Raw genomic sequence first — 25,963 nt, 5'->3', positions numbered from 1 at the left:
AGAGTTGAAATCACACAAGATATTCAATGCAGAATGCCTAAAGTGTAGTATTTGTTGACATTGATCCAATTCTTGAAATGTTTCTACTTGATAATGCTCTCAATTTGGTCTTATGATCTTTCAATTACCTTTCAATAGATGAATTCCAGCGTCTTGAGACTTGCCTTCAAATACAATATCCTAGGCACTAAATTTGAATATCGGTGTACAATTTGACATGCGGCTCAAGGGTCAGATCAAGTAAGTAAAAAGTATTTTTGAATTAGGGGGATTGAATTGTGTGCGCCATTCTGTCATCTTATCTAGGATGAGTGAATTAGGATGGGCTTGAACTATTGGGGCTAAAAAGGTTGAAAGTTGATGGATTTTTCGTATCTTGTTAGCTTACATGCAAAATATGTTGAATAAAGTGTGAAGACAACATATCTTCAAGACAAAGCCCAAAATAAGTGTAAGACAAACGGGAAAGGGGTGAAGTATCCACTTTTCTCCTTTACACTTATTAGACATAACTAATGTGGTGTTTTTACATAATTAATGTAAGTTGTAAATACTTGTTTTCAAAATGTATACCCACATTACGTTTATACTATCGTATATCTAATAATAACATGATATAGTTGGAGAAAATATGTCTACGTATTTTGATAAATCTTTGTGAAATTCTTGTTGACATTTTTAGAATCTTCAACTTTTTTTTAAACATAACCTAATAGTATAAAATGCTAGTTATTTTCTTATATTAAGAATTTAAATAAAGGATTGGTAAGATGGGATTACTTAACCAGCCCAAATTGGTGGCCACAATGAGGGACCTTCTCCCCTCTATGTCAACATAGAACTCAAGAAACACCATTAGAATCTAGTGAGTCTAACTCAGATGGGTGGCCAATCACACACTAAGAGGTGACAACCAAAGCTAGGTGGCTAACAACGCTTAGAGGCAACAACCACACTAGAGCAACCGATCATGGACTAAGAGGTGGTGACCACATTGATGAGAACTAGGCAGCCAGCCACATACTTAGAGGTGGCGTTTAGAGCATTTGAGCTGGTTTAGATATCAATATTAGATTACAACTTAGGTGCATATATTAGAAGCCATGATGCATGTCCAAGAGTCACCAAGAGTCACCACTTGGAAATCCACATTTAGGTGTTTTTTGGGGATTTGAACTTGGGTCTCCACAATGAGAACCCAATGTTGTCACCACTAAGAAATGCTTGGTAGCGAATCATGAGAGGCCTATTATAGACATCAAAATAGCCGATCCTAAGTTCAAAATTTTTTAGCACATGCTATGTAGCAAAGATAATTCACTTGAAAAATCTCTGGCTGATAATCATGGGAAGTATGTGTCCTTGACAGTAGAAAGTTTTATCATTCCTCTATTGATGTATAGAGTTTCCCGTCAAGGGACATAGCATGCCACAAAATGAGATGGGTTATTGCTGCCTTGGAAAAACAATGAAGTTGAAAATGATTTTAATTGAAATTAAATGAATGCTGAATGGAAACACATACTATCACTTACCTTTCAACAAATTTTGTCTATATTGCAAAAGCCCCAAGTGTGCACAAAAAATAAGGCTAAGATAAGAAAAAGCCGCGAAAAATATTTTGATGCTGTGAATGTGGTCATTTTTATTTTATGATTCTATTGATCATCTATTTCAAGTTTTTCATATACACTGTTGGAAGATTATGAGCGCTGGATTGTCAACGGTAGGCATAGGAAATATATGATTTTTTGAGAAATTTATTTAAAAATTCTAATGGGGTAGAAAAATCTTTTGAGGTAATATGTTGGCAATGTGCAAGTTTTATTGAAAATGAATGCATGGCTGATGAGTTATGGGAATGTTCAGACTCCATGGAAGAGAAATAAGTTAGATTTTTGTAAGAGGGATTTAGTACCCAATTTCTTTATAAACCCCACAAGTTGACTTTCCAAATTCATTTTTTTCAGAAATTATCTTATTACCCCTAGTGAACAAAGTTATTTTTTTAGTGGAAAGAAGACATGGTGCACGCTTGATCAGGTCATCAGAATAGGATAAATGGTTTTCGTCCATATCATGTCATTGTAATGTTTTAAATGTGTTAAGACAAGCTAGAAATAGAAACAATGGCATTGGAACAATTTCAATAGGGGAAATTTGTTTTGAAGGAGGCTCATTAAGAACACTTTTGACATTTACCTACTTGGGCTTAAGCTGGATTTTTTGATGTTTTTACACTTTAGAGGTCCTTTTTCACAAACTTATCTGATCATGGTATATTATAGTAAAGGCTACTAAATTTGATGTCATATTTTATGTAGTTGAATACATTCAAGTGTGTATGTTTTGCATAGACACTAGGTTGTGATGAATTTGCCAACATAACTGCTGAATGTACTATTTACAGGGTATATACACTACCATAAGATTTTAATTATTGGAGAAACTCTTAGAATAGAGGTAAAATACCCATTTGGAAAAATGATATCTCAATTCAGCATTTGCATGTTACATTGTACCTCAATGGCTACAAGATCTTAGTTCTCAAGCTCTCATACATTCACTATTGACCAGCCTCAATGCTAAAAACTTAGAATAACAAAATATATGAATGGTGTATCCGTCATACTAGACCACTTATAACATTCTCTTGCATATATATTACTTGCTTTTATATCATTAAATGATCTCAAAGTCCTTACATTACAAGTGGGGTGTCTAGAGGCAACTTCCTTTACATAAATGTCATCTTGCAATACATGTTTCAACAATATATATTCATCGGCATCCAATGCACATATAATTTCATCAATTTGCTCTTTGTCAAAGGAATTGAGGGGAGCAGAGTAGTGAACCAACTGACCCATAAAGAATAATATAAACATGATCATGAAAAATATAGTGAACTATTATAAACATGATTAGAATGATGAAAGGAGTTATAGAGACCATACCCGTGAAGGAAATTATGTAGAGATCATCACACATTACAGATCACAAATGTGTCATATGGCCTCTATGGTGCATGCTTCTTGTACATGTCCCATATGAAAAATAATCAATCACAAACCTATCAAGAAATCTCAACACATGCTCTTAGTACATTCATTAGGCATCCCTAATCATTAATAGAAACGGAAACCTTAAAACAATCTTGAATAAATATTCCAACAAGAATTAACTTTTATTTTTGCAAAGGAACAAGGGCATACCATATCTTCTTCCACTAAAGACCCATCAAAGCATATCTTCTCCTAAAGATATGAGTCTCCCTTCTAAAGAAGAGAAGTTTAGCCGTCATTAAGATTACTAAGTCCCTGTACAAGGCCTTAAAAATGGCTCAAAGGCGAAAGACCTTTAATTTATTTCTTAAGAGTTTAGAAGACAATAACCTTGGTGCTTATATTCCACTGAGGGCTACAATATTTAGAAGTCTTATAGCTGGGAAGACTATTACAAACCCATACAAACTATGTCTCCAGTTACATAAATCTGCCAATTTAGGTTACAGTTTACACCAGCATTTAGACAACAAGCCAAGTTCTTTTATCGAAGTGCAGAAAATAAGAATAAAATAACTAAGGAAATTCCAAAGGAGTTTGGGACATCTTGAATATAAAGATTATGAACAAAGGTTCGTTTATTTAACAAGGTTACTTTTCTAATTTGGGTTTTGTATGTACTTACTTTTCTAGAGTTTCCCCATTCCCTCCTTTTAATTGGACTAATTGCTTCCTAGTTGTAGGTGTTGATACTTTATTTGGTTCTTGGAATTCCTGTTAGCATCTCTGATTAGCTGTTGAAACTTGTTCTTTTGAGTCCTATTAACTTTCTTTAGTCATTTGCAGACAATAATATATTATCTTTCCTATTCTCAATCATGATCCTAATTTATGAACTTGAATGCCCGATTGATCTGGAGAAAGCAGATATCCACTTGCATCCATTAGATGTGTCGAAGTTAGTAACTTTTAGGCTACTTGAAATATCTAAAAGTTACCTATGGTGTTTCTCAGGTTTAAACATTTATCTAACTTTTAGAGGATACATTTGACAAGTAATGCCAGACAAACATAATGCTCCATGTGCTCATAAAATATGGTCATCTTGCTGCCATATTATTGTGATCTTTCAAGTGACAACAGTAATTAGCTTATGTTTGATTGTTTTAACTCTTGATTATCCATCTTTTTTCTTTTGGATTAGAATAAAATAAAATTGTATGGCTGTTTATGCCTGTGGCTTGTTTTGGGTCACTTTGTTATCATTTTCAACCTCTGGCTTTAGAATTGATTATATGTTTTCCTTGCCTGAGGTCAGGTGATGGTGACCGAAACATGATTCTTGGTAGAGGCTTCTTTGTAACTCCTTCAGATTCAGTAGCCATGATTGCAGCTAATGCTGAAGTAGCAATTCCGTACTTCAAGAATGGACTAAAGGTGGCTCTGTCTTAAAATTTGTGCAGTTTTAAGTTTGAATTATCTTTAGAAAGTTTGTAAACTCATATGTTGCATATGAAGAATAGTTGGTCGGTTACTTTATTTATTACTTTTATTCGTAGGGTTTGGCAAGGTCTATGCCAACGAGTGGAGCCTTGGATCTTGTAGCAAAGAAACTAAACCTTCCATTCTTTGAGGTTTGTTCCCTTGAGTGATCACCTTGAAGTATACTTCTATTTCCATTATAGTCCATCAGGAAGGATATTGGATATTGATCTCGTAATAATTATGGTGTGTTTAGATAATGTAAAATTAATATATTCTTGCATATAAGATCATGTGTGCCATGTAAAAGTGGGTTTAGGTTGAAATTACTCCTTTTGCAGGTCCCTACTGGCTGGAAATTCTTTGGAAATCTCATGGATGCAGGGAAACTGTCAATATGTGGGGAAGAAAGTTTTGGAACTGGATCTGATCATGTTCGTGAGAAAGATGGCATCTGGTATGTTGATTAGAAATGCTTAAATAAGGTTTTACTGTTGAAAAAATGGAAAAACTTTGTGAGACTTTAAATGTTTGTAGTAATAACAGGGCATTCTCAAAACATCAGACTGTTCAAATATAATGAATTTGATTTTTTTTGGTTGGATTCCATTGCTTGTTGTCATGCACAGGGCTGTCTTAGCTTGGCTTTCGATCATTGCTCATAGGAATAAGGATAAAAAGGTTGGTGAGAAGTTCGTATCTGTTGAAGATGTTGCAAAGGAGCATTGGGCGACATATGGGCGTAACTTCTTTGCTCGATATGATTATGAGGTAAGTGGTATTTAAAAGTTACGTACAGAATATAATGTGTTACCATACTAAAGCAATATTTTGCACTCAAATCATACAATTTGATTTATCTTTACATTATAGACAGGGAGCATCTGACTGCTTTTAAGCTATCAGAGTTTCAAAAATAATTCAATATTATTATGTTGTCTAGGAATGTGAGTCAGATGGAGCCAACAGAATGGTTGAGCATCTACGGGATTTGCTTTCTAAAACCAAATCAGGAGAAAAGTATGGTAAGTTAACTTCATATATTTGTTCAGTAGCTAAATTTAGAGTTTGAGCCTATTATTTTTGAAATCGGTTGATCTCATCTACTCAGGGAGCTATGAACTCAAGTTCGCGGATGACTTTTCATACACAGATCCAGTAAGTTGAAAGGCAGCACATGTTTTATTTATAGCGTGTATATGAATCTCGAATATTAATTATTTGGCCTTGTGCCCACTTTAAAGAAAGTTCTGCACTATACAGTACTTTTGTCTCAAATATTTCAGGTTGACGGGAGTATTGCATCTAAACAAGGAATTCGTTTTGTTTTCACGGATGGTTCTAGAATTATATTCCGTCTATCGGTAAGTATTTTATTCTTTATCGTCTTTTTTTTGGCATCTCATTTGCTTTCTATAGATAGAAGCCTATGCTATAAATATTAGGATTTGCTGCTACTGTTAGCAATTGTCTGGGAAGAGGCTCTGAAATACTGAAAAAAAATCTTTTAAGTCCATTCATCGTGGTGCTTATGCCCACGGCATTTGGCCCTCTCCCTCTACAATTATGGTAGGCTCTTAAAGACCTTTTTCACTGTCGAGTAATATCAAAATAAACATGTCCTGTCTGGAAAGGAAAGTTAATAACATAAGCTTTTACATTTTACTGGAGCGACAGAAAATCTTCTTCTATGTTATTGTAGAAGCGAAGACAATATAGTAATATTGAACAAGGATTTTCCTTTCTTAATAACAAGGATTGTCAGATTATTCAAGTTGAATATCTGTACTTTTTGTATTTTAGGTCTGACTATTCTTTACTAGTAAAAGACTTGGTGATTAACAATGAGGGATCTAATCTGCAGGGCACAGGTTCAGCTGGTGCTACAATTAGACTTTATGTGGAGCAGTATGAGCAAGATGTTACTAAGCATGATATGAACGCACAGGAAGCCTTGAAACCTTTAATTGGTTAGTTTTCCGGTCTGCAGAACTGTATTAGGTAATCTATCAAATATTGTATCTAACAGGAGTGATTTGTGTTTGCATGCAGATGTTGCTCTATCAATTTCAAAGCTTAAGGATTTCACTGGACGGGAAGAACCTACTGTCATCACCTAAGCCGACATATTTTGTTTTGTCTATATTTTTGTCTAAATAAGTTTTCCATCCCCACAAATGATGGTGTGGGCTCTGGTTCAGGTCCAATAGTCACCTAGATGTTTTTATATGCATTGACTGCACTTTCAATAATTCACAGTTTTGCCATTAATATGGATGACTCTTAATTTCAAGTTACTCAAGTACTGGCAGACATGGAGGGAAAAATTACCAACTCTGCAAGTTTCACCAAATCTATAAAAACTTGTCATACATGTATGGTTCTCCGTCATTTGTATATCCTCCTATGAAATTTTCTTTACGGTCATCTATTAGATCATGGCCTTTTCAACATTTTCATTGTCATATATGATCTCTCCTGGAAATCAAGGAACTTTACACCTTAACTTTTATTGTTCGAATTTGTACCTCTTTGTGTTTCAACTCTTGACAAAGCTTGTAGTAATTCAAGCCTTGACATATTGTCTAAGCAGCGGGTATCCATCTCATTCATGTCAGTTTCTCTCATAGCCAGAGTTGGAGTTGTCCAGCTTTTAGGGAGTTCTAAGTGGAGAGGCAACTTCTTCTCTTGTTGCCTCCTAACCTATCTTATTGAAACATGTTACAACTAAAGATTAGGGCTACATCTATTGTGATTGGTACTCAAGTTCCTACACCACCATGACCTAAAGACACTCCTAAATCTGGCTTTTTCTATGATAATGAAATATCTTTCAAAGAATGGAGATTCCTCCAAAAAATTGTTTTCCTTGGAAAAAATGGAGATGAGATGATAACAATATTCAGAGCAAACTAGACAAAGTCACTTTGTTTCTATGGTGAGAAAGACAATAGAGAAACCATTTTACAAGAAAGGCCTAGAGGGAAAGAGGTGTACAATGGAGGGAATTATTGATATAGATTCTTTAGGATGAGGACAAGGGTGATGAGTTTCAAGGAGGGATGTTTCCTAACACTAAAGTGAGGTATATTAGTCATGGGAGGACCAAGCATAAGATGATGAGGGGGAGAATCATGATAATGGGTGATGGTTGACGTGCATGCAAATGAAGTGAACACAAGGGGAGCATGGCCACAATGATGATAAGAATGTCTCATCGCAAAGCAGCACGTGTGCTTGGAGCAAGTAGAGCAGTAGCAACTAGAAGCTAGATGTGAGCTACTCTTATAGGGAGTAACTTTATGCAATTCATGTTACCAGGACATTTGTGGGTGGTTTGAGAAAGACATATCACCACCATATCCTACATTTGGAAATTGTGATATACCATTATACATCTAGGGATGAAGATAGACGTTCATAACATGCTGGAGATTTAATTCTGTATCTATATATTGTCAAATATTGTGGATACTCGACCACAATGAAACAGAAGTACATCAAAAGGTACTCTTTATGAGATTACTTAGGATGGCAAGTACCATTTCTATTTTGATTATAGAGCACAAGAACATGGCGTGCATGTTGCGGTATGCTATACTGCAATGATGTTGACATGGAGGTCCAATGTAAGGGATATAAACTTTGATGTCAATAACGATATGGATGTGGTGCAAGCATATGTACCACATTTAGACATAGATAAGTATCAAGGGATTTAGGGAAGAATTTGAAGGAACCGATCATGATAGAGGTCACAAGGATTGGTGATGTTGATGCATGCAAATGATACTTGTTGCTACTTGTTTTATGGATTTGACCACAAAAGAAACATAGATTGTTTATAATTTATTAGTTCAACTAAGCAATCACTTTCCCTGGTAATAGGGAGAGATCAAAAGAAGAGATATGGTCCCGTGAGAGAGTTAGTTATCTACCTTGTGCAGCCAAGGATGATGGTGTAAAGGACAATGAAACAAACAATATAGTAAATTATTGCCATAATAGAATTATGGAATGAGAAACTCCCAACAAATTAGTGAAATTTCATGTAGAAAAATGTGATAAGAATATGATGCTACTCTAGTCAACAAGTAAGAATATGTATGATACCCGTACAAGAGAAAAATCAAAAGGCCAAAATCAAGGGTTTTGGGATGCTCATGGGCAACTATACAAACTTCGATGATTTGAATAATCATTACATGCAAACATTTTGGACATTTATGGAATGGATCAAGTTCTTGTAACTTTTGATGATTCACCTTTCTATTGGTGCTTTTTTTGTGCCTTGTTTTCTTGTCGAGGTGATGTTGTGACTATATGTATAGTGTGAGCCTTGAAATTGTGTTCTAACATGCCATAGCCTTGGAAGTACCATTTGTCACGGCACATGCTTTCGTCATTTCACATTTATCAATGATGAGAGGGAGGGAGAAGGGTTGACTTTTTGCTCGATTGGCGTAAATCATACATTATTATATTCATCCATCTTTCTTAGGTAGATATTATAGATATGTATTTTATTTTTAAATATTCTATTTGCATGATTTTGGGGCTAGCTTGCTTTCTTTTGTAATTTTCTTTATATGGGTTTGGGCAAATTGTGCTATTTTTGGAGGTTGATCTTTTGTCTCCATTTCATTTATTTTCTATAAAATGCAACTTCATTGCATATTATTTTTCTTCATTATAATGACTAAGAAAGTTCTTTTTCATTCATATTTTTATATATGTGATCTATTTTTTCACTAGATAATTAATTTCTTGAATATTTATTGTTCCCAAGTTAGATTGACTTAAAAAACATGTAATAAATCATACATGGTACTATATAGAAGGTTAGATTAGGCCCTCATTTTATCTATGCAAAATAGAGTGTTTTTTTTAAGATTAATAAATTGGAGATCAATAAAAGGGGCTTAGCCTTGCAACTAAAAACACTAGAGAATAATATATAAACACTAAGCCCTTACACAAACAGTCCGTAACAAGGCATAATAGGTTATCAGATGCATTATAAAGCATTACCAAAAACTAAAAAAATACTAGCAAAAGAATGGTAACCTATAAATGCCACATAGCATTACAACCACTAGTTGCCTTAAGAAGCTTTGATAATCCACGATAGGTAGGCCACCAACATTAGGTAGATAAAATGGCCATAATTTTTACTATAAATGCCATTAGTAGAGATTGCCATCAATTGAGCCATTGATATAGTCATGCCCTTTGTTGATTCTAACCTTCAAATTTACCTTTGATAATCTTTTTGTCCTTGATTGCATGAACTAACTTGTCAGTCATAGCATATATCCACTTGTTACCTCAGGTACTTTGTTGCATTGTAACACTACCAAATGTTTGACCATGCACATATCCTAGTAAAAAATAGTAAGGGTTTACCCCTCATTTATCAAGTCTCGAAATATATTCATCGTCATTACATCTACACTAGATCCTCTATCCTTTGCCTCCCCAAGACCACACTCTTGATGGGGATTCACTTCTTTCTCATTGTCCTATTTTGCAATCCTTCCCCTCCAAGCTTGGCCTAACAAGTAGCTCCAACATGCATTACCTCACCTTCAATGATGGAATAACTACCAACAACTTAGACATAAAATCCATTAATATTGAACCATTATGCCCTTGTTGCTAAGAATGGCCTTCATAACTTTCAAGGATGTCATGCTAGAGCCATTAATTTTTTTCTTTAATCTATGGTCTAAAAAATGACATCAGTGAATTGAGTTCTAAGAGCCACTCTGTAATGTCCCCACTTTAAAATATAAATTAATAATAATGAATAATAATCAAATTTAAATATAAAAGAACAAAAATAAAATTTAAATTTAAAAATATAAAATAATCTAATTAAATATAATTAAGTTAATGAATGGTCAAAAGGCATGAAATGATAAGTAGTGACTCCCCCAAATATAAGGTATAAAAGGGAGAAGAGAACTCATTTGAAGGGGGGATAATTTTGGGAATTAGAAGTGTAGATCTGATTTAAATAAGAAATGCAGATCTGATTGTGAAAGGTTGTCCTTTTCAAATGGCGGAAATAATAAAGAGTTGCACTCTTTCAAAGGGTGCTAATGGTGAAAGGGTGTGTCTCTTGTCAAAGGGCATACATGATGAAGAGGTGTGACCTCTCCCTCACATTAAGTGACATAAAGGAAAGGAATCAAATGCCTCCAGTGATCACCATCTATCAGATCAGTTTAAAACTGATATAGAAAAGAAGAATAGAAAAGAAGAAAGGGCTATCTACAAGAAAATATATCAGGTACAACAAATAACAAAAAAATTATATCTATTCACCACGGATAGGTAAGGGAAGCATTTCCCTTATTTAGTAGAAGGCACAACACACTTTTAGTATCTATATTATTTATATTAGTAACAATAATAATAATATCATGAATGTTGATAATATTATGTGTATGTTTATAATGAAAAATTATTGTTCTGAAAAGTTTGTGTATTGAGCAAAAATGTTTGATTGCTTACTGTCCGTGAATATATATTGTGTAATTCTATTTAAGATGAATGTTGTTCAGTAAAGAGTTTTAGGAACTGTCTTATATCCATCTTGTTGAGAGTATCGAGAGGGTTTCCGTGGTAACGAGGGGCTTTCATGTGGTCATAGGACCCATGAGGTCAAGGAGCCAGTTACTTTCTCCATACCAGTCTTGCTAAGTTGGAAAGAATCTGAATGTTTAAAGGTATAAAGACTGGAAGGATAGCAAACGGGGCTGTCAAGTCTAGCAAGGGGGTTAAAAGAAACCATCCCTTGGTCTTGGTAGACAACGGACCCAAGCTGTCCCTCCAGGCCTCTTATACTTTCTCTCTGACTATATATTAAATAGAATAGTGTCTAGTGATCATAAGTAAATATGTTTGTAGGTGTGTATGCTTCCTTGTGGTTATAGGTTCTCTCCAATCAAGTAACCTACCCTTCCAGAATAAGGTAAGTTTTGTTTCATACTTTGATTTTTCCAAATGTATGAATTGAATGTTTAAGTGATCAATCAAATGATATAGTAATATTTGATTCAAAAATTCACTATAATAAGTTTAATCAGAGTTTGTCTCCTAAATTGAATAAGTTTTTTTTTTAAATTACTAGTGTATTGAGTAAATAATTATTGTTAAACAAGCTCACTACTAGTAGGGGACATTACAATGGTATCAGAGCATGATCCTACCATCCTGCAGGATAAAAGATGAGACAATGAATCATTCTAGTCAATAAGAAGGAATCAATGATCTTTTCTTAAATCTTTTCTTAACTTAGCCATTAGTCTTTGTATACTATGTTTACTACCCTTGCTTAGAAAACAACCTCTTTTTTGTTCACATCCTAGGTGTCTAAAATCACCCAGGGCAATTTACCATTTTTGGATAGAATTCATGTGTTTCCATATCATATCATAAATGACCCAACCCTCCAATATGCAATGTTTCACCTCTTTCATGGAACAAAATCTAATCGAAATTGGAACAACATGACCCCCTTGGGCAATACATTCCTTTTTCATTGATAAGACGATGACTTGGCATGTAACATCTTCCATGGTGGTTGTGGCTCAATTTTGAGCTTTTAATTTATTTTAAACTTACCTACGCCATTATGTTTAGAAGTCCAAAAACCTTAGGAATGTCTATCAAATAGTTCCACAATTTTGACCATAATAAAATTTTGGTTTTTGTGAAGACTTCATATTTGTGTGCTTGTGTATTTTGGTATTTTTTTATATAATCTAGTTGTTTTTATGTTTCTATTCTTTCTCTTTGATCAACAACAACATTTAAATCTCATACCTTCAAATTTTTTGTTCTTGGTGACATAATTTATTTTTTTAAAAAGAAAATGGCATTTTAGGATACTAGAGGAGTTAAATTTATAAAGCAAAATAAATTTAAAACTAGTATGTTTCAAAATTAATTATATTAAAATAAAATTATTAAAAACTTGATTGGATAGTAAAAATTAATGCGTATTGAGTTTCAATTCGCATACATTTATATAAAATATGAGAAACATATTTTTAAACAAAATTAATAACATTAGTGTGATATCTTGTTAATGGGTTGATTATGAAGGTGAATGGTAACATATTAGAGAAATAAAAAACTCTTTTGAGGGATTTCGAGAAATTGAACTTTGATAGTGCATCTCAAGGAAATTTGGCCTGGGCAAGTGGGTTATGCCTTCATGTGACTCATTTGGAGTCTTCATTAAAGGAGGATCTTTCGTGTTAGTCCATAAATTTAATGAGGTAGAATGAGAAAAGCTATTATTGCAAGCTCTTTATTAGGTATATAGGAATGATGTACAAAAATATTATTATGAAACTTGTTATTATAGATCCTTTTATGAATTACATAGTGGTTTGAAGGAAAAAACACTTGAATTGGAAATCAACTTTCTTCTTGACAAGGCAATTCATTTCTGTCATCATTTTGAATATATTTCATATTCTCATTGCTTCCAAAAATAAAAACAAAATAAGATGGTAGAGTAGTTAGCCAACAAAGGTGTGGATCTATCTCTTTTCTCAACTTTAGAAAGCCCTATTATATCATGTTGGACGACTTCAGTTTTTTTATCATGTGATGAACATCCACCATGATTGGATTCTTCTTTGACACTCACCGTTTAATCATGTTAAAATCTTGCCTTATTGGGCTGACATTTTGATAAATGATATGAGTTGGTGGTTCTTTAAAGTGTGATGTGTGTGAACTCCTTTATGGGCCATGTCCTCTTTGATTTGCAAGCATTTGTTGAAGATTTTTCTGTTATATTGGTTAATCATTGATGTCCTTATGACTTAGGGTGGCATTTGGGTGGTTTGGGGTTTTTATGCTCAAGGTTTATTTTTAGATGAAAAGTGTTTTAGAGACCTACGGATCCCTTAAGGCAAGGTTAAACCTCAAATAATAGACTTAAGAGGATATTTAGATGCCTTAAGTTCATTCTTTTGATTCTCATGAAAAGTATCATTAGGGAAGAGGGATTAACACAATGACTTTGTGTGATATTTTGGCATAAGTGTGGTTGAATTTTGTAAGAAGTTAGTATTGAACACACCTAGATGCTGAGAGGGGGGTTGAATAAGCATGCACTAAAAATTTATTCTTTCATTAATCCTTAAAACATTTGTTATCACCGATTTTAGACTTGGCAAAAACATGGGATAACCCCTACAAAATTTGTCCGTTTCATAGCCCACACCCTCTAAGAACACATGTCGAGGTGCTTTCCAAACCCTCTCATGTGTAGGAAGGCTCTTGATAAATTGTCTTGATTTGAGTCTCAATTTGTTAATCTAAAAGATTGATAAATTGTCTTTTTAGGAGTTAGTTTTTATTTCTTTGTGTATTATTAGAGTTAAAACTCGATTTTGCATAAGTGTCGATTTTGCATAAGTCTCAAGTATAGGTTCAGTTTTGAGTTACAACTTCAAACTACACCAACGTCAGTGTAATGTAGGGTTACAACTCCAAACTACACCAAAGCCAGTGTAATTCAGAGTTACAACTCTAAACTACACCAACTTCACCCTCTTAGTGCAGTTCAAAGTTACAACTATGAATTACACAAAGCCTGTGCATTCACAAAATGCAGTTTGGGGTTGTAACTTCGAACTGCACTCAAAGCACATTCGTAAGTGTAGTTCGGAGTTGTAACCCCAAACTACACCTAGCTTGTCATGAAATAATCACAAGTATTACACCTTGAAACCCTCACATTGTTGTAAATTGGAGTTATAACTTTGAACTACATCATCCCAAATACAAACCCAATTTGCATGACTTGCATGTGTTGAACCCTCCTAGGTGTAAATCATGTTTTAAACCTTGATTCACAATTTTTGGTCTATTTTGTCTAACTCTCGGAATTCTTCAAATCAGTACTGCACTTCACTCTAGACACCAAATTCCGCACACCGGGACCAAATGACTCTAGAATATAGGCTACCTTGCAACAATATGAAGATTTTTTGAAGACGAATGATGATAATGAAGATGTGTCTCCAGACACTTATTCATTCTCTCAATGCTTTCTAATTTATGTAATTTGTAATTTATTTTCAACATTTTACATGTTTTTTTCAATGACATGTAACAACAACACAAGTCCAAAGTCAAATAGGACTCTTGTTGTTGAAAAAATCAAAATTAGTTGCAACTTTCCCATATGAAGGTGTTCATTGTAAATATTTATCTTTTGGCAATGCAACAACTCTGTGTCGGTTTGGAAGCATTCTAAAACTTTTTTTTTAGATGTAAATTAAATTGCAATCAATAAAAGAGACAAGTTGCTTTCAATCTGTGTTGTAACAAGTTGTAATGTGACGACATTATTTGGAGTTGATTGTGAGTATTGTGGTGTTATTTGAAAGAGATTTAAACCTATTCTTGTAGTCTTTGATCTGCTTATTGTGTTTAAAATGAATGTTATGTTGTCAAAATTGATCTTGTAGTCTTTGAGCTACTTATCATGTTTGAAGCTAACGTTTCATGCTCAAGCAAAGAGATAACTTGCAGTTTTGTGTTGCTTTTACCTTCCACGCTTGTGCATTTAAGGTGAAATGTATGTTGATGTCTTTGAGCTACACGCATTTCATCTTTGTTCCTGAAGCTTTATAGGAATTCATGGAAAGTCTTTAAGCTTTCATGAGCTTATTGGTTACTAATTCTGCTAGGTTATACTTGAATGTTTATTGTAAGAAAGGATCATCTATTATGAAGGAAGAGGATATGACGAGGGAAGAACACGTATTCTGAAAAAAAGAGAATATGGTGAAAGTAACACCTTATTAATTAGCTTAGTGTACATAATTTTAGCTCCTAGTTAGGTGTTAGTGATTTTTAGTAGCAATAAATAGGGGGATCCTCCCCTTACAAGGAGGAGAGACTATGTCTCACACAATGTGGTTAAATCTACTCTTTTTCAATTGGTTGAATCAAGTCAATTGGAAAATATTCACCCAAGAATTTTTGGCGACTCTGCTAGGGACACGAGAACACAACCAAGCACTTCACGCTTTTGGTTGAAGCATACCAATACCTTATTATTGGTATTTCCTTTTATTGTCGATATACATTTCATGGTAAATTGGATACTCAAGGTCCTTGGGGACACACTTTTGTTCTGTCAAATTTGAATCCACCTTTTCATCCGCTTCCACAAGGCTCACAAAAGAATATTCCCAATTTTTATGGAGATGGCAAGCAACATCCAGATGAACATCTTTCTTCTTTTTACATTGCCTATGATGTTCTTGGTGTGGAACATTAAGATGTTTCGATAAGATTGTTTATTGAAACACTACAAGGTGTTGCTCCTAACTGGTTCTACCATCTTGCACCACAAACTATTATCAATTGGTAGACACTCAAAACAAAGTTCGAGGAGAGGTTCAAGCCCACAAAGGATGCACATGCATTATTTTTTGATTAAGGTAAAATCAGGTTTTGAAGGGGCCTCGAAACCCTTTACAAGCAGAACTTAAACAACAAAAGCAAAGAGATACAAAAAGGAATAGACCATCGAAAAGCTAGCAGAAAACCAAAGAAAACCAGAAAAAGCCCCAAAAAGCCAGCAAGCCAGCTGGACTCCAAGAGAGAAACTAGTTGATTTTTTCTAGGGCATTCGCTAGGGTGTTGCTAATTTCATGCAGCTCTTTGATGCTATCCCTGAGATTAGGGAGATCCTTTGCAGAAGCAGCCACAACTTTCTTGACACTAGCCCTGGTCCTCTTCGCAGCGCCACCAATAGGAGTAACTTCATCGCTACCACTCTGGATAGTCTCTTTGTCCAAGTCAAGTTCCACTACCAGTTTTGGAGAGCTGGTATGATCAATGACCTTAGAAATATCCTCCACGTTTTTAGTGACAATAGATAGGATACTCGGGATAACACCCATAAGATTTTTCATCGCCTCTCTCCCTTCTTCCAGCGATTTAACCTTATCCTCCATATTCTGCTTCCAATTTATCTGGTCTCTGTTGTCGTCCTCCCTCTTCTCATCTGTGTTTTTCCCCTTTTTTTCTAGGTTCTTCAGGAGCTCATAAGTCCATCTGTCATAATCCATTCTCGCTTTAGTGAGTTTCTTGAGGTTATCCAAGAGAAGCCCTTTATCCGCACTTTCCTTATCCTCACTAGCTTTGTCCTTAGTCATGTCCTTCTCAGAATCTTTGTTCGTTTCCTTCTCAGAATTCACATCAGTTTCCTCATTATCCTTGAAATCCACATCCTCCATAGGATGGCTATTGTCCTTACCAGGGCGATCACTGAGGGTGGGGCTTTCATTTCCAGGCTCATTATCACCACTTTCTTCCTCATTTCCCAGCTCCTCATCGTTCTAGCTGTCTTCGCCATTGGAGTCATCCATCTCCATTTCGCTGCATTCCTTATCAATTTTCTCTGTTTCCATCTTAGGGGCACTTTTTCTTTTTTTGCTAGAGGACACCTTCTTCTTGCTGGAGTCTTCTCCCTCCAGCTTTCTCTTACCCGGAGAGGCAGAAATCCTCTTGTTTTCCAGTAGGGCGAGGGTTTTACAATGCTCATAGATGAGAAGCAAAAGCCCACAGTGGAGAATCAGGCTAGAGGGATTTTTACTATGTTTATTGAGGGACCTGGAAAGGGACCTAAAAAGGTAGTAGGGTAGAGATACCTTTTTTTCGTGTTTGAAATGGTTTAAGAGAATGAAGTGGTAGGTGTGGGCCCTGGAGAATCGGCCCTCAACCGTCATGTATTCCATAATTGCATTCAGAACCCATCCCCATATTTTCTTAATATTAGCTGCTTTGTAGTAGCCCCCAGTGGCTTTGCCGATTCTAACGCTCTCTTTCTCTTTCCTCGGGAACATATTGACCACATTGTTGGAGACTTTAAGGTCTCGAAAGAAATTAAGCCTAGTGTGGGGCATTCCAGTCACTGTAGCTATAAGCCCAGCGTCCAGCTTGAACTTAACTCCATAGATTTTAAATGAGCCATTAGACCAATTTTCAAAAATCTTGGAAATGACAAGGTTTACCCTACCATTATCATAGTCCACGAGCTTCTCCATGAAGCTTGTGAGAGAACCCTTTTCCAGTTTTGCCCACACTTTCGACATCTCTTTCCAAGTCGACGTATTGTCTGGTTCCTCCTGTTACTACTTATCAAGTTGCCATTAGTTTTATGTTCAAAAGTTATTCTATATACTCTAGTCGGTTACTACTACCGAAATATTCAGTCGGTATGAACAGTCTAGTCAGTTACAGAAGAAAGTAGTCTCAGAGCGTAGTTTACACCAAGCTATCTACCGAGTATCATTTCATGTCTACCGAGCAGCAAAGATGACACACTGAGTTGATATACACCGAGTGAAACGTGTTACCAGATTCATTGAACCTTGACATACATATGAAAACGTGCTACAAGATCAAGGCACATAGAACCGTTATCACATTGGAAATTGCACTTAAAGATTCTGTATGATTTTGAGGTCATCTAACCAATGAATTATTTTGCATGGTTATTCATTCGATAAAACATGTTTGTAAGATCGAAGCAATGAATGGATCACCGACATAAGAGATCTATTTATACAACATGAGTTAAGAATTAAAAAAAGGTGTGTGCATGAGTATAAGAAGACTGTTACAGAGACACAGAGGTCACCGAGAAGGCTTTTAGAGAACAGTCAAAGAACAAAGTAAACATAAGGGTTTACCGAGTTACTATATGGGTTATCGAGGTATGCTATAAGCAAGGTAATCTATTCTGAGCACATAGAATCTGCTATAACATTCCAGATGTAAAGTTGCAGATATTTGTAATGATTTATTGTAATATTTTGAAGTTGTAAGAGAAACCTTTAACAGGGTAAAAGACTCTAATCAAGTCTATAAATTGTAAAGCCTCTAACCAGGTGTAGCATTTAGTTTGAGTGTTGTAAAATCCTTTAGCAAGGTAGATCTAACAGATCTTGTTACTCCTAATAGGGTAAGCTATCATAAATAGCTAAACATGTAGCTCTAATCGAGCACTCTTTATTATTGCAGTAGTGAAGTTGTGGGTGCCATCCCCATTGCAGTTTTTCTCTCCAACCAAGAGTTTCTGCGTAACCAAAATATATGTGTTATGGAGTGAATCATGTATGATTGTTATCTATTTGTTTTAGCTTTATATTATGTTATTGCACTATTCGGTTTATGCATAATAGTAAAGTTATTATTGAAGAAAAGTTTTGAAGTACTGATTCACCCCTCCCCTCTCAGTACATTAGCTTTCCATATTGGGCCTAACAATTGGTATCAGAGCTTCAATGTTGGAAAAAAGTTTAACTACCTAAAGAGAAAGATCTTATCAATGGAAGGCTATAAACAATCTCGGAGGATTATGTATCTGCAAGAAGAGTTGGATCATGCTAATCAAGTGATTGTAGACATGCAAAGGCAAATGCAAAAATCTCTGAAAGTAAGAAGAAGATTATCTGATGATTTACAAGACTCTCAAGAGTTACATCATTTGAGAATAGTATATTTGAAGAAACTGAAAAAATGATTGGAGTATTGAGAGAAAAGAACAAAGCATTGGCTGATCAATTAAAAGCAATGAAAAGAGAATATGAACATTTCAGCACACAGATGATTGAAAATCTTGATGCATTAAGGACAACCAAGGATAAAGTAAGAGATCTACAAATAGAGAAACAACAACTTGAAGTCTTGGTATCTGATAAGAATGATGAAATCACAAGGTTGACTGGAATTCAACAAAATCTGTCAGACCAACTAGGTTATGCACATCATGAAACCATTCTGAAGGATGATGAGAATCAAGCATTGAAACTTGACGTATCAAGGTTGACCGATGAACTTGAAACAGAGAAGAAATCCAAAGAAACACTGAAGAAGAGTTATGAAGCATCAAAGATGTTGGATGAGCAACTGAATACAAGAAGACCCAACAAAGATGCATGACTCAGTTACAAAGAAAATGACTCTACCGAGAAAGGAATTCATACTACCGAGAGAGGAGAATCATCAAAGCAAGCTGGATTCAACAAGAACATCAAAGGAAAGAAGCTTATTTGCAACTACTATGGAAATCAAGGTCACACTGCCAACATATGCCAAATCAGAAAAGGTAAGCAACCGAATGTCACCAAGTCCAATAGTTATTGTTACAATTGCAATAAATATGGTCACACATCTAATCAATGTAGGACAAAGTCTGTAAACAATTATCAGAAGGCAAAATTCAAAGGGTTTTGTAAAAAATACAATAGATATGGACATAGTACCGAGAAGTGTTGGCTTAAGCAAAAGAACTATATGTGGTATGCACACCGAGCAAATGCTAGAGGTTACCGAACTCACACAGATCCTTACCGACAGTATTCTGCAATACCATGGGATTACAATACAAGGATATGGTGTGAATGTTGTGGAAGATATGGACATATAAGTGCCAACTATTTTATAAGGTTTGGGATGAACAACCGAAGATCATGGAGAAATCCTGGTATGGCATGTTTTCATTGTCACAAAGTCGGACACTTAGTTGGAGATTGCAGAGATCAACCTAGAAAAGACAATGAGGAAATAAAAGAAAAATTAAAGATGATTTGGAAAAAGAAGGAAATTGTGTCAAATAAAGAAAGCACCTTACCTACCGAGTTAGGTGTACCTATTCCAAATTAATCGGTAAAGGTATGAAGGGATTGCATTCTCTCAAGGTAAATCTTAACAGTTCCTATTTTATTATGTACTTAATTCAAAATCTACATAATTAAGATGTAATAGTAAGTTTGAAATTCTATCAAAGTCTTTTGAAGCACTATATAGGAAACCTGTCAAGTCGGTGTATACAGGAAACCTGTCTAGTCTGTGAATGAAGGAAGTTTGGTTACTCGGTTAAAGCGGAGAAAGGAAAGAAAGTTAAAGTGGAACCGAGTGCATTTAATGTTTTTGACCTGAACCTGCACGGAGCTTGATAAGGTATAATGTGTACTTAAAAGCATTTTCGCAGTCATTTTCACTTACCAAGTTTTCAAGAGAGCAGAGCAAAGCGAATCTAAGGTGATCAAAACCTCCTACAAAGCAAATTCAAGGTATTTACATCAATCTCAATGCATTGTTAAGATGATTTACTGATCGTATCGAGCTGCCATTATCTATTAAGTATAAAGCGTTAGTCATTTGAAATCCTGAAACCCTAAGGATCCTTTGTTAGCATTTATTTGAAATCTAAATGGCACCTAAGATCCAAGATCCCATTGTTGTCAAGAACGTAGAGAAGCCCTCACTAAAATACTCTTTGACTCCCAAAGTTGCTTTTGAATCGGATGACAAAACCGCATTTTCACTCATCCTGGATAGAGTGTTGTTAGTCGAGGATGTGAGATTCTTCACCAAATGTTGTGTTGAAGAACTCGGTCATGTTGAAATCAAAGACACCTATGATGAGCTGTGTACCGATGGTAAACTGAATAGCAAGTATGAGCACATCAAGATCAAGGAATTGACTGAAGCCCTAACCTATCCTCGTGTGTTCAAACCCCAGCGGGTCAAGTTTGTTCGAAGCAGAGTTCACGATGATTTCATGTGGCTAGAAGAGCAACCATTTAAGATTACCAAGGAAATCATTCATCTGATTACCGGTTACCTTATTTATGATCATGCACAAGCCCAAAAGATGATATCACAGAAGGAATTGATCAGTTTAACCGGAGTGGAATCAGATTGCAGAGGATTGAAACTGAATAATGTCACAGATGAAGAACTAAAATTTGCCATTAGAGTTATAGGTTACTGTTTCTTCCAATCAGTAAGGGAAAACAGTGTACCCTGTGCAACAGTATACTTGGCATACAAAATTGTGAAAAAGGGAATGAAAATTGATCTATGTGAGGTGTTGCTGAAGAATCTGTTTGAGAATCTGAACACCATCAGGAAGCCGATGAAAAACAACTCGACTAATACACTAAAGTTTGGATCATTACTTGTATGCATGTTTTTCTATTTTGAAAAATTCTTTCCATCAGTCGGTAAAGTTGTTTGGGAACTACACCGACCAATCACCCATCAGATTAATGACTTCATCAAGAAGTTAGGTGATAATTTCAATGATATTATGGATGATTACTTCAGTAAATTTCAAGAGAAAATGCATAACAGGTATAGGATTCCACCCCAGCTAGTGGAGAAATACAAAAATGACATATGTTTTGAAGTTGACACTGATTACTGTTATGTGAATGCTATGGAACCAAGGACTCAATCTTTGTCACCAATGGGTTACGAGATTGATTTTGACATCACACAACAGCAAATTGATGCATTTCTTACATTACCGAGGCATGCTACCGAGCTGAGGTATGGAACCTATGAGGAAGTGAAAGAAAAGGTAAAGATGAGCATTGTAGTACCCAAAGCTACAAGAAAGGCAACAAAGATGATTAAGGCATTGTCGGAGAAATTCGGAGAAGACTCTTCCTCTACACCTGTCAAAGGCACTTTAGCTATTACCGAAGAAGAATCTGAAGCCCAAGAGGCAGCAATAACACTGAGCACTGAATTGCCTAAGGGAAAAGTGTTGAAGAGAAAGAAACAGGACACATCAAAGGCCTCACCGACTCCATCTCCAAAGCAACCTAACACTAGAGCATCTGCAGCTTCACTGAGTAAGAAAACAAAGAGTGTTAGTGTTCCCAAGGTAACAAAGACCTACAAGAAATCTACTCGGAGACTCATTTTGGCAAAAGAGTCTAGTGATACCGAATTAGAGGATGCAAGAAAATTTCAGATTGTCAAAAGCAAGAAGGTAAATGTACATAGTGTTGAAAACTTCTGTGCTAATTTGAAAGAATATGGAGGATTTGGATCATTCAAATATGTAAAGTATGAAACCAGAAATAATGATGAGAAGAGACAAATTGAAGAAGCTGTCATCTGCACACTTCTAAAATTCCGGTTAACTCCATTGGAACTAGCTAAGTCACTTCCAAATGAACTTTATTTGCATATTGATAATAGATGGAAGTATGCAATGGACTCAGAGAAACAGATCAGAGAAAGAAGTCTGGTTCATTTCTTTCCTGACAAGTCAGTAGCTGAAATAAAAGAACATCTGACAACCTACAACTCAAAGTTTCTTGTCAAACAGAGAGCCTTAAAACTGATGAATGGGTTGTATATTGAAGTTGAAAATGAGACAAAAGCAAAGTGGCAGGAAATCTTTAAAGTCAAGGATGTCGGTGAGCAAGCTGAAATCAAAATTGTTGATGTCACCGAGCAAGATCCTGATGCTACCGAGCAAGACCCTGCTGACTCCATTCAAATAGATGAAGATGTCATGGATATAGAGGCACCAAAATAGGAAATGATAGAAGGAAATGCATATGAAAAACTTGTATCTAGTGAATCAATCTTGGAACAAGTTCAGCCTTATCCACCGGTCAAGCAACCTATCTCAACCGAAACCCCTCATGACACGGAGCAAGGCACCAAAGGTCACAAGTCTACAACAGGAGAAGGTACTACTCAAGAACAGACATCTCAAGCACCTTCTAGCACTGAGAATGTTGCAACTAAGACACCGAGTACCGAGACACCAAAGGACTCTACAGAGGCTAAAGAAACTGATCAAAGTGTTGCCTCTACCGAGCAACCTACTGAGGGTCATCAAGCCTCACAAGCCATTGTCTTAGTTCCATCAGTGAAAGGTAAAGAAAAGAAGATGAAAAAGCATAGTTTTAAAGTTGATTTGTCAAAGCCAATAGTGTTGCCCAATATAGATATATCAAAATTAAAGGGGCAAGCACTCATTGATTTCGGTGAACTATGCAAAGCAAAGGCCGAACAAGAGAAGCAAATGGTGATTCAAAAGAAAAATAAGGTACTTCAGAAGGTGAAAGCACTCTTAATAGATATGCTACCTAAAGCTACTGTGTCAACAAATGCAGCCATCCACATTCAACTGGATGAACTCCTAACAAAGATAGAGACATCTGGAGTCGATGCATCGAAGTATTTGAGCAAGCTAAAAGACAAAGAGCTCACTGCAAAAATGATAGAAGAGGTACAAAAAGCTATAACTATTGGCAAAGTTAAACTTGTCAAATTTATTGCTGAGTTGACTCCTCAACTCAAGCACATTCTTTATTTATTTCAGAAACTCTGCACATTTTCTTTATTCATTAAAGACATTAAAAATAAAACAGAGGCAATTGAGAAAGAGATCACCGATTTCTCAAATAAGTTGACCACAGAGCCAAATTCCATTCAGAATTTTTATACAAAGCTACAATAGCTCATGGCTCAACAATTGGACTTAAGAAATGAAGAACACAAGATCCGGATGGACATAATGACACTTTAGACATTATTCCTTCATCTTTCATCCGTCCAAGAACAGATCAACCGAGCCACCTCCCTATCTACTACACAAGAGGGAAGCACTCTAGATGGCTTAATATCATTATTGGCTGATATTCAAGCACAAAATTCTTTAATGGACAGTGTAAAGAATGCCCTCTCTATCGGTCCCACCAAAGCACGAACCAAGTACAAATCCATTTTTGATCAGTTACCACCTCCGAATGGTAATTAAGTTTTGATGTTTGTCAAAAAGGGGGAGTGATATAGTACTAGAGGAATGATAGGAGTGATATAGTATTGGAGGAGTGATACAGTATTCAAAGCATCAAACAAAAGGAGTATAGTATACAGGGGGAGTATACCGAGCAGAGCAAGCACAGTATCCAAGTGCAGTGAACTGAGCAGTGAACAGGACAGTAAGCGAAGATCGAGAGCAGCACACAGAACAAATCACCAAGCATGCAAAATTAGAGTTTTGTACAGTATATCGATAAGGGGAGTATATTTGGATTTACTATTTCATTGACTATTGTATATACTGTCAGCATAGTCAAATTTTGCAAGTATATAGATTATTGAGTTATAACTTTGAAAGTAGTTTTTTGTCAAACATCTCAACTAATGTCAAAAGGGGAGATTGTTACTACTTATCAAGTTGCCATTAGTTTTATGTTCAAAAGTTATTCTATATACTCTAGTCGGTTACTACTACCGAAATATTCAGTCGGTATGAACAGTCTAGTCGGTTATAGAAGAAAGTAGTCTCAGAGCATAGTTTACACCGAGCTGTCTACCGAGTATCATTTCATGTCTACCAAGCAGCAAAGATGACACACCGAGTTGATACACACCTAGTGAAACATGTTACCATATTCATTGAACTTGGACATACATAGGAAAATGTGTTACAAGATCAAGGCACATAGAACTGTTATCACATTGGAAATTGCACTTAAAGATTGTGTATGATTTTGAGGTCATCTAACCAATGAATATTTTGCATGGTTATTCATTCGATAAAACATGTTTGTAAGATTGAAGCAATGAATGGATCACCGACATAAGAGATCTATTTATACAACACGAGTTAAGAATTAAAAAAAGGTATGTGCATGAGTATAAGAAGACTGTTACAGAGACACAGAGGTCACCGAGAAGGCTTTCAGAGAACAGTCAAAGAACAAAGTAAACAAAAGGGTTTACTGAGTTACTATATGGGTTACCGAGGTATGCTATAAGCAAGGTAATCTATTCTGAGCACATAGAATCTGCTATAACATTCCAGATGTAAAGTTGCAGATATTTGTAATGATTTATTGTAATATTTTGAAGTTGTAAGAGAAACCTTTAACAGGGTAAAAGACTCTAATCAAGTCTATAAATTGTAAAGCCTCTAACCAGGTGCAACATTTAGTTTGAGTGTTGTAAAATCCTTTAGCAAGGTAGATCTAATAGATCTTGTTACTCCTAATAGGGTAAGCTATTAGAAATAGCTAAACATGTAGCTCTAACCGAGCACTCTTTATTATTGCAGTAGTGAATTTGTGGGTGCCATCCCCACCGCAATTTTTCTTTCTAACCAAGAGTTTCTGCATAACCAAAATATATGTGTTATGGAGTGAATCATGTATGATTGTTATCTATTTTAGCTTTATATTATGTTACTGCATTATTCGGTTTATGCATAATAGTAAAGTTATTATTGAAGAAAAGTTTTGAAGTACTGATTTACCCCTCCCCTCTTAGTACATTATCTTTCCATATTGGGCCTAACACCTCCCTTCTTAAGACTCCTCCCATCTTTGGATTCAAACTATCTGCTTCGTTTCTCTGCAAACTAAGCCCTTCTTTCCTGAAGTTGCTTAAGATTTTGAACCGGGAAACCCACAAAGAATGCGATAAAATATTATAGATTGTTGGGGATCTGCCGCTTTGCCAAGTAATGATGACCTTTCCATCAAGGCATAAATTATTCATAATCCTTGTCATGATAATACTGTCCTTCTCTCCCCATATGACGGTCCTTTCTAAGGAACTCTTTAATGCTTAAATTGAGATCTTGCTTGTGCCAAATCGATTGG

General features: G+C 35.5%; 1 protein-coding gene across 1 annotated transcript in view; it reads left to right on the top strand.

Moving 5' to 3' along the window:
- Positions 1 to 6,999, top strand: part of LOC131075075 (phosphoglucomutase, chloroplastic) — a 41,323-nt gene extending 34,324 nt beyond the window's left edge. Inside the window, exons 14-22 of the mRNA XM_058011879.2 lie at positions 4,324 to 4,442; positions 4,565 to 4,639; positions 4,829 to 4,944; positions 5,117 to 5,258; positions 5,431 to 5,512; positions 5,599 to 5,645; positions 5,774 to 5,851; positions 6,352 to 6,457; positions 6,540 to 6,999. Coding sequence (XP_057867862.2) covers positions 4,324 to 4,442; positions 4,565 to 4,639; positions 4,829 to 4,944; positions 5,117 to 5,258; positions 5,431 to 5,512; positions 5,599 to 5,645; positions 5,774 to 5,851; positions 6,352 to 6,457; positions 6,540 to 6,607 — 833 coding nt within the window. The 3' untranslated portion in view covers positions 6,608 to 6,999. The remainder of the gene's footprint in view (positions 1 to 4,323; positions 4,443 to 4,564; positions 4,640 to 4,828; positions 4,945 to 5,116; positions 5,259 to 5,430; positions 5,513 to 5,598; positions 5,646 to 5,773; positions 5,852 to 6,351; positions 6,458 to 6,539) is intronic.
- Positions 7,000 to 25,963: the final 18,964 nt, after the last annotated feature.

Source organism: Cryptomeria japonica, chromosome 3 (assembly GCF_030272615.1).
Source record: "Cryptomeria japonica chromosome 3, Sugi_1.0, whole genome shotgun sequence".
In the NCBI taxonomy this organism is placed as follows: Eukaryota; Viridiplantae; Streptophyta; class Pinopsida; order Cupressales; family Cupressaceae; genus Cryptomeria; species Cryptomeria japonica.
Note: the sequence above shows the minus strand (reverse complement) of the source record. Positions and strands in the feature narration are given on the sequence as shown.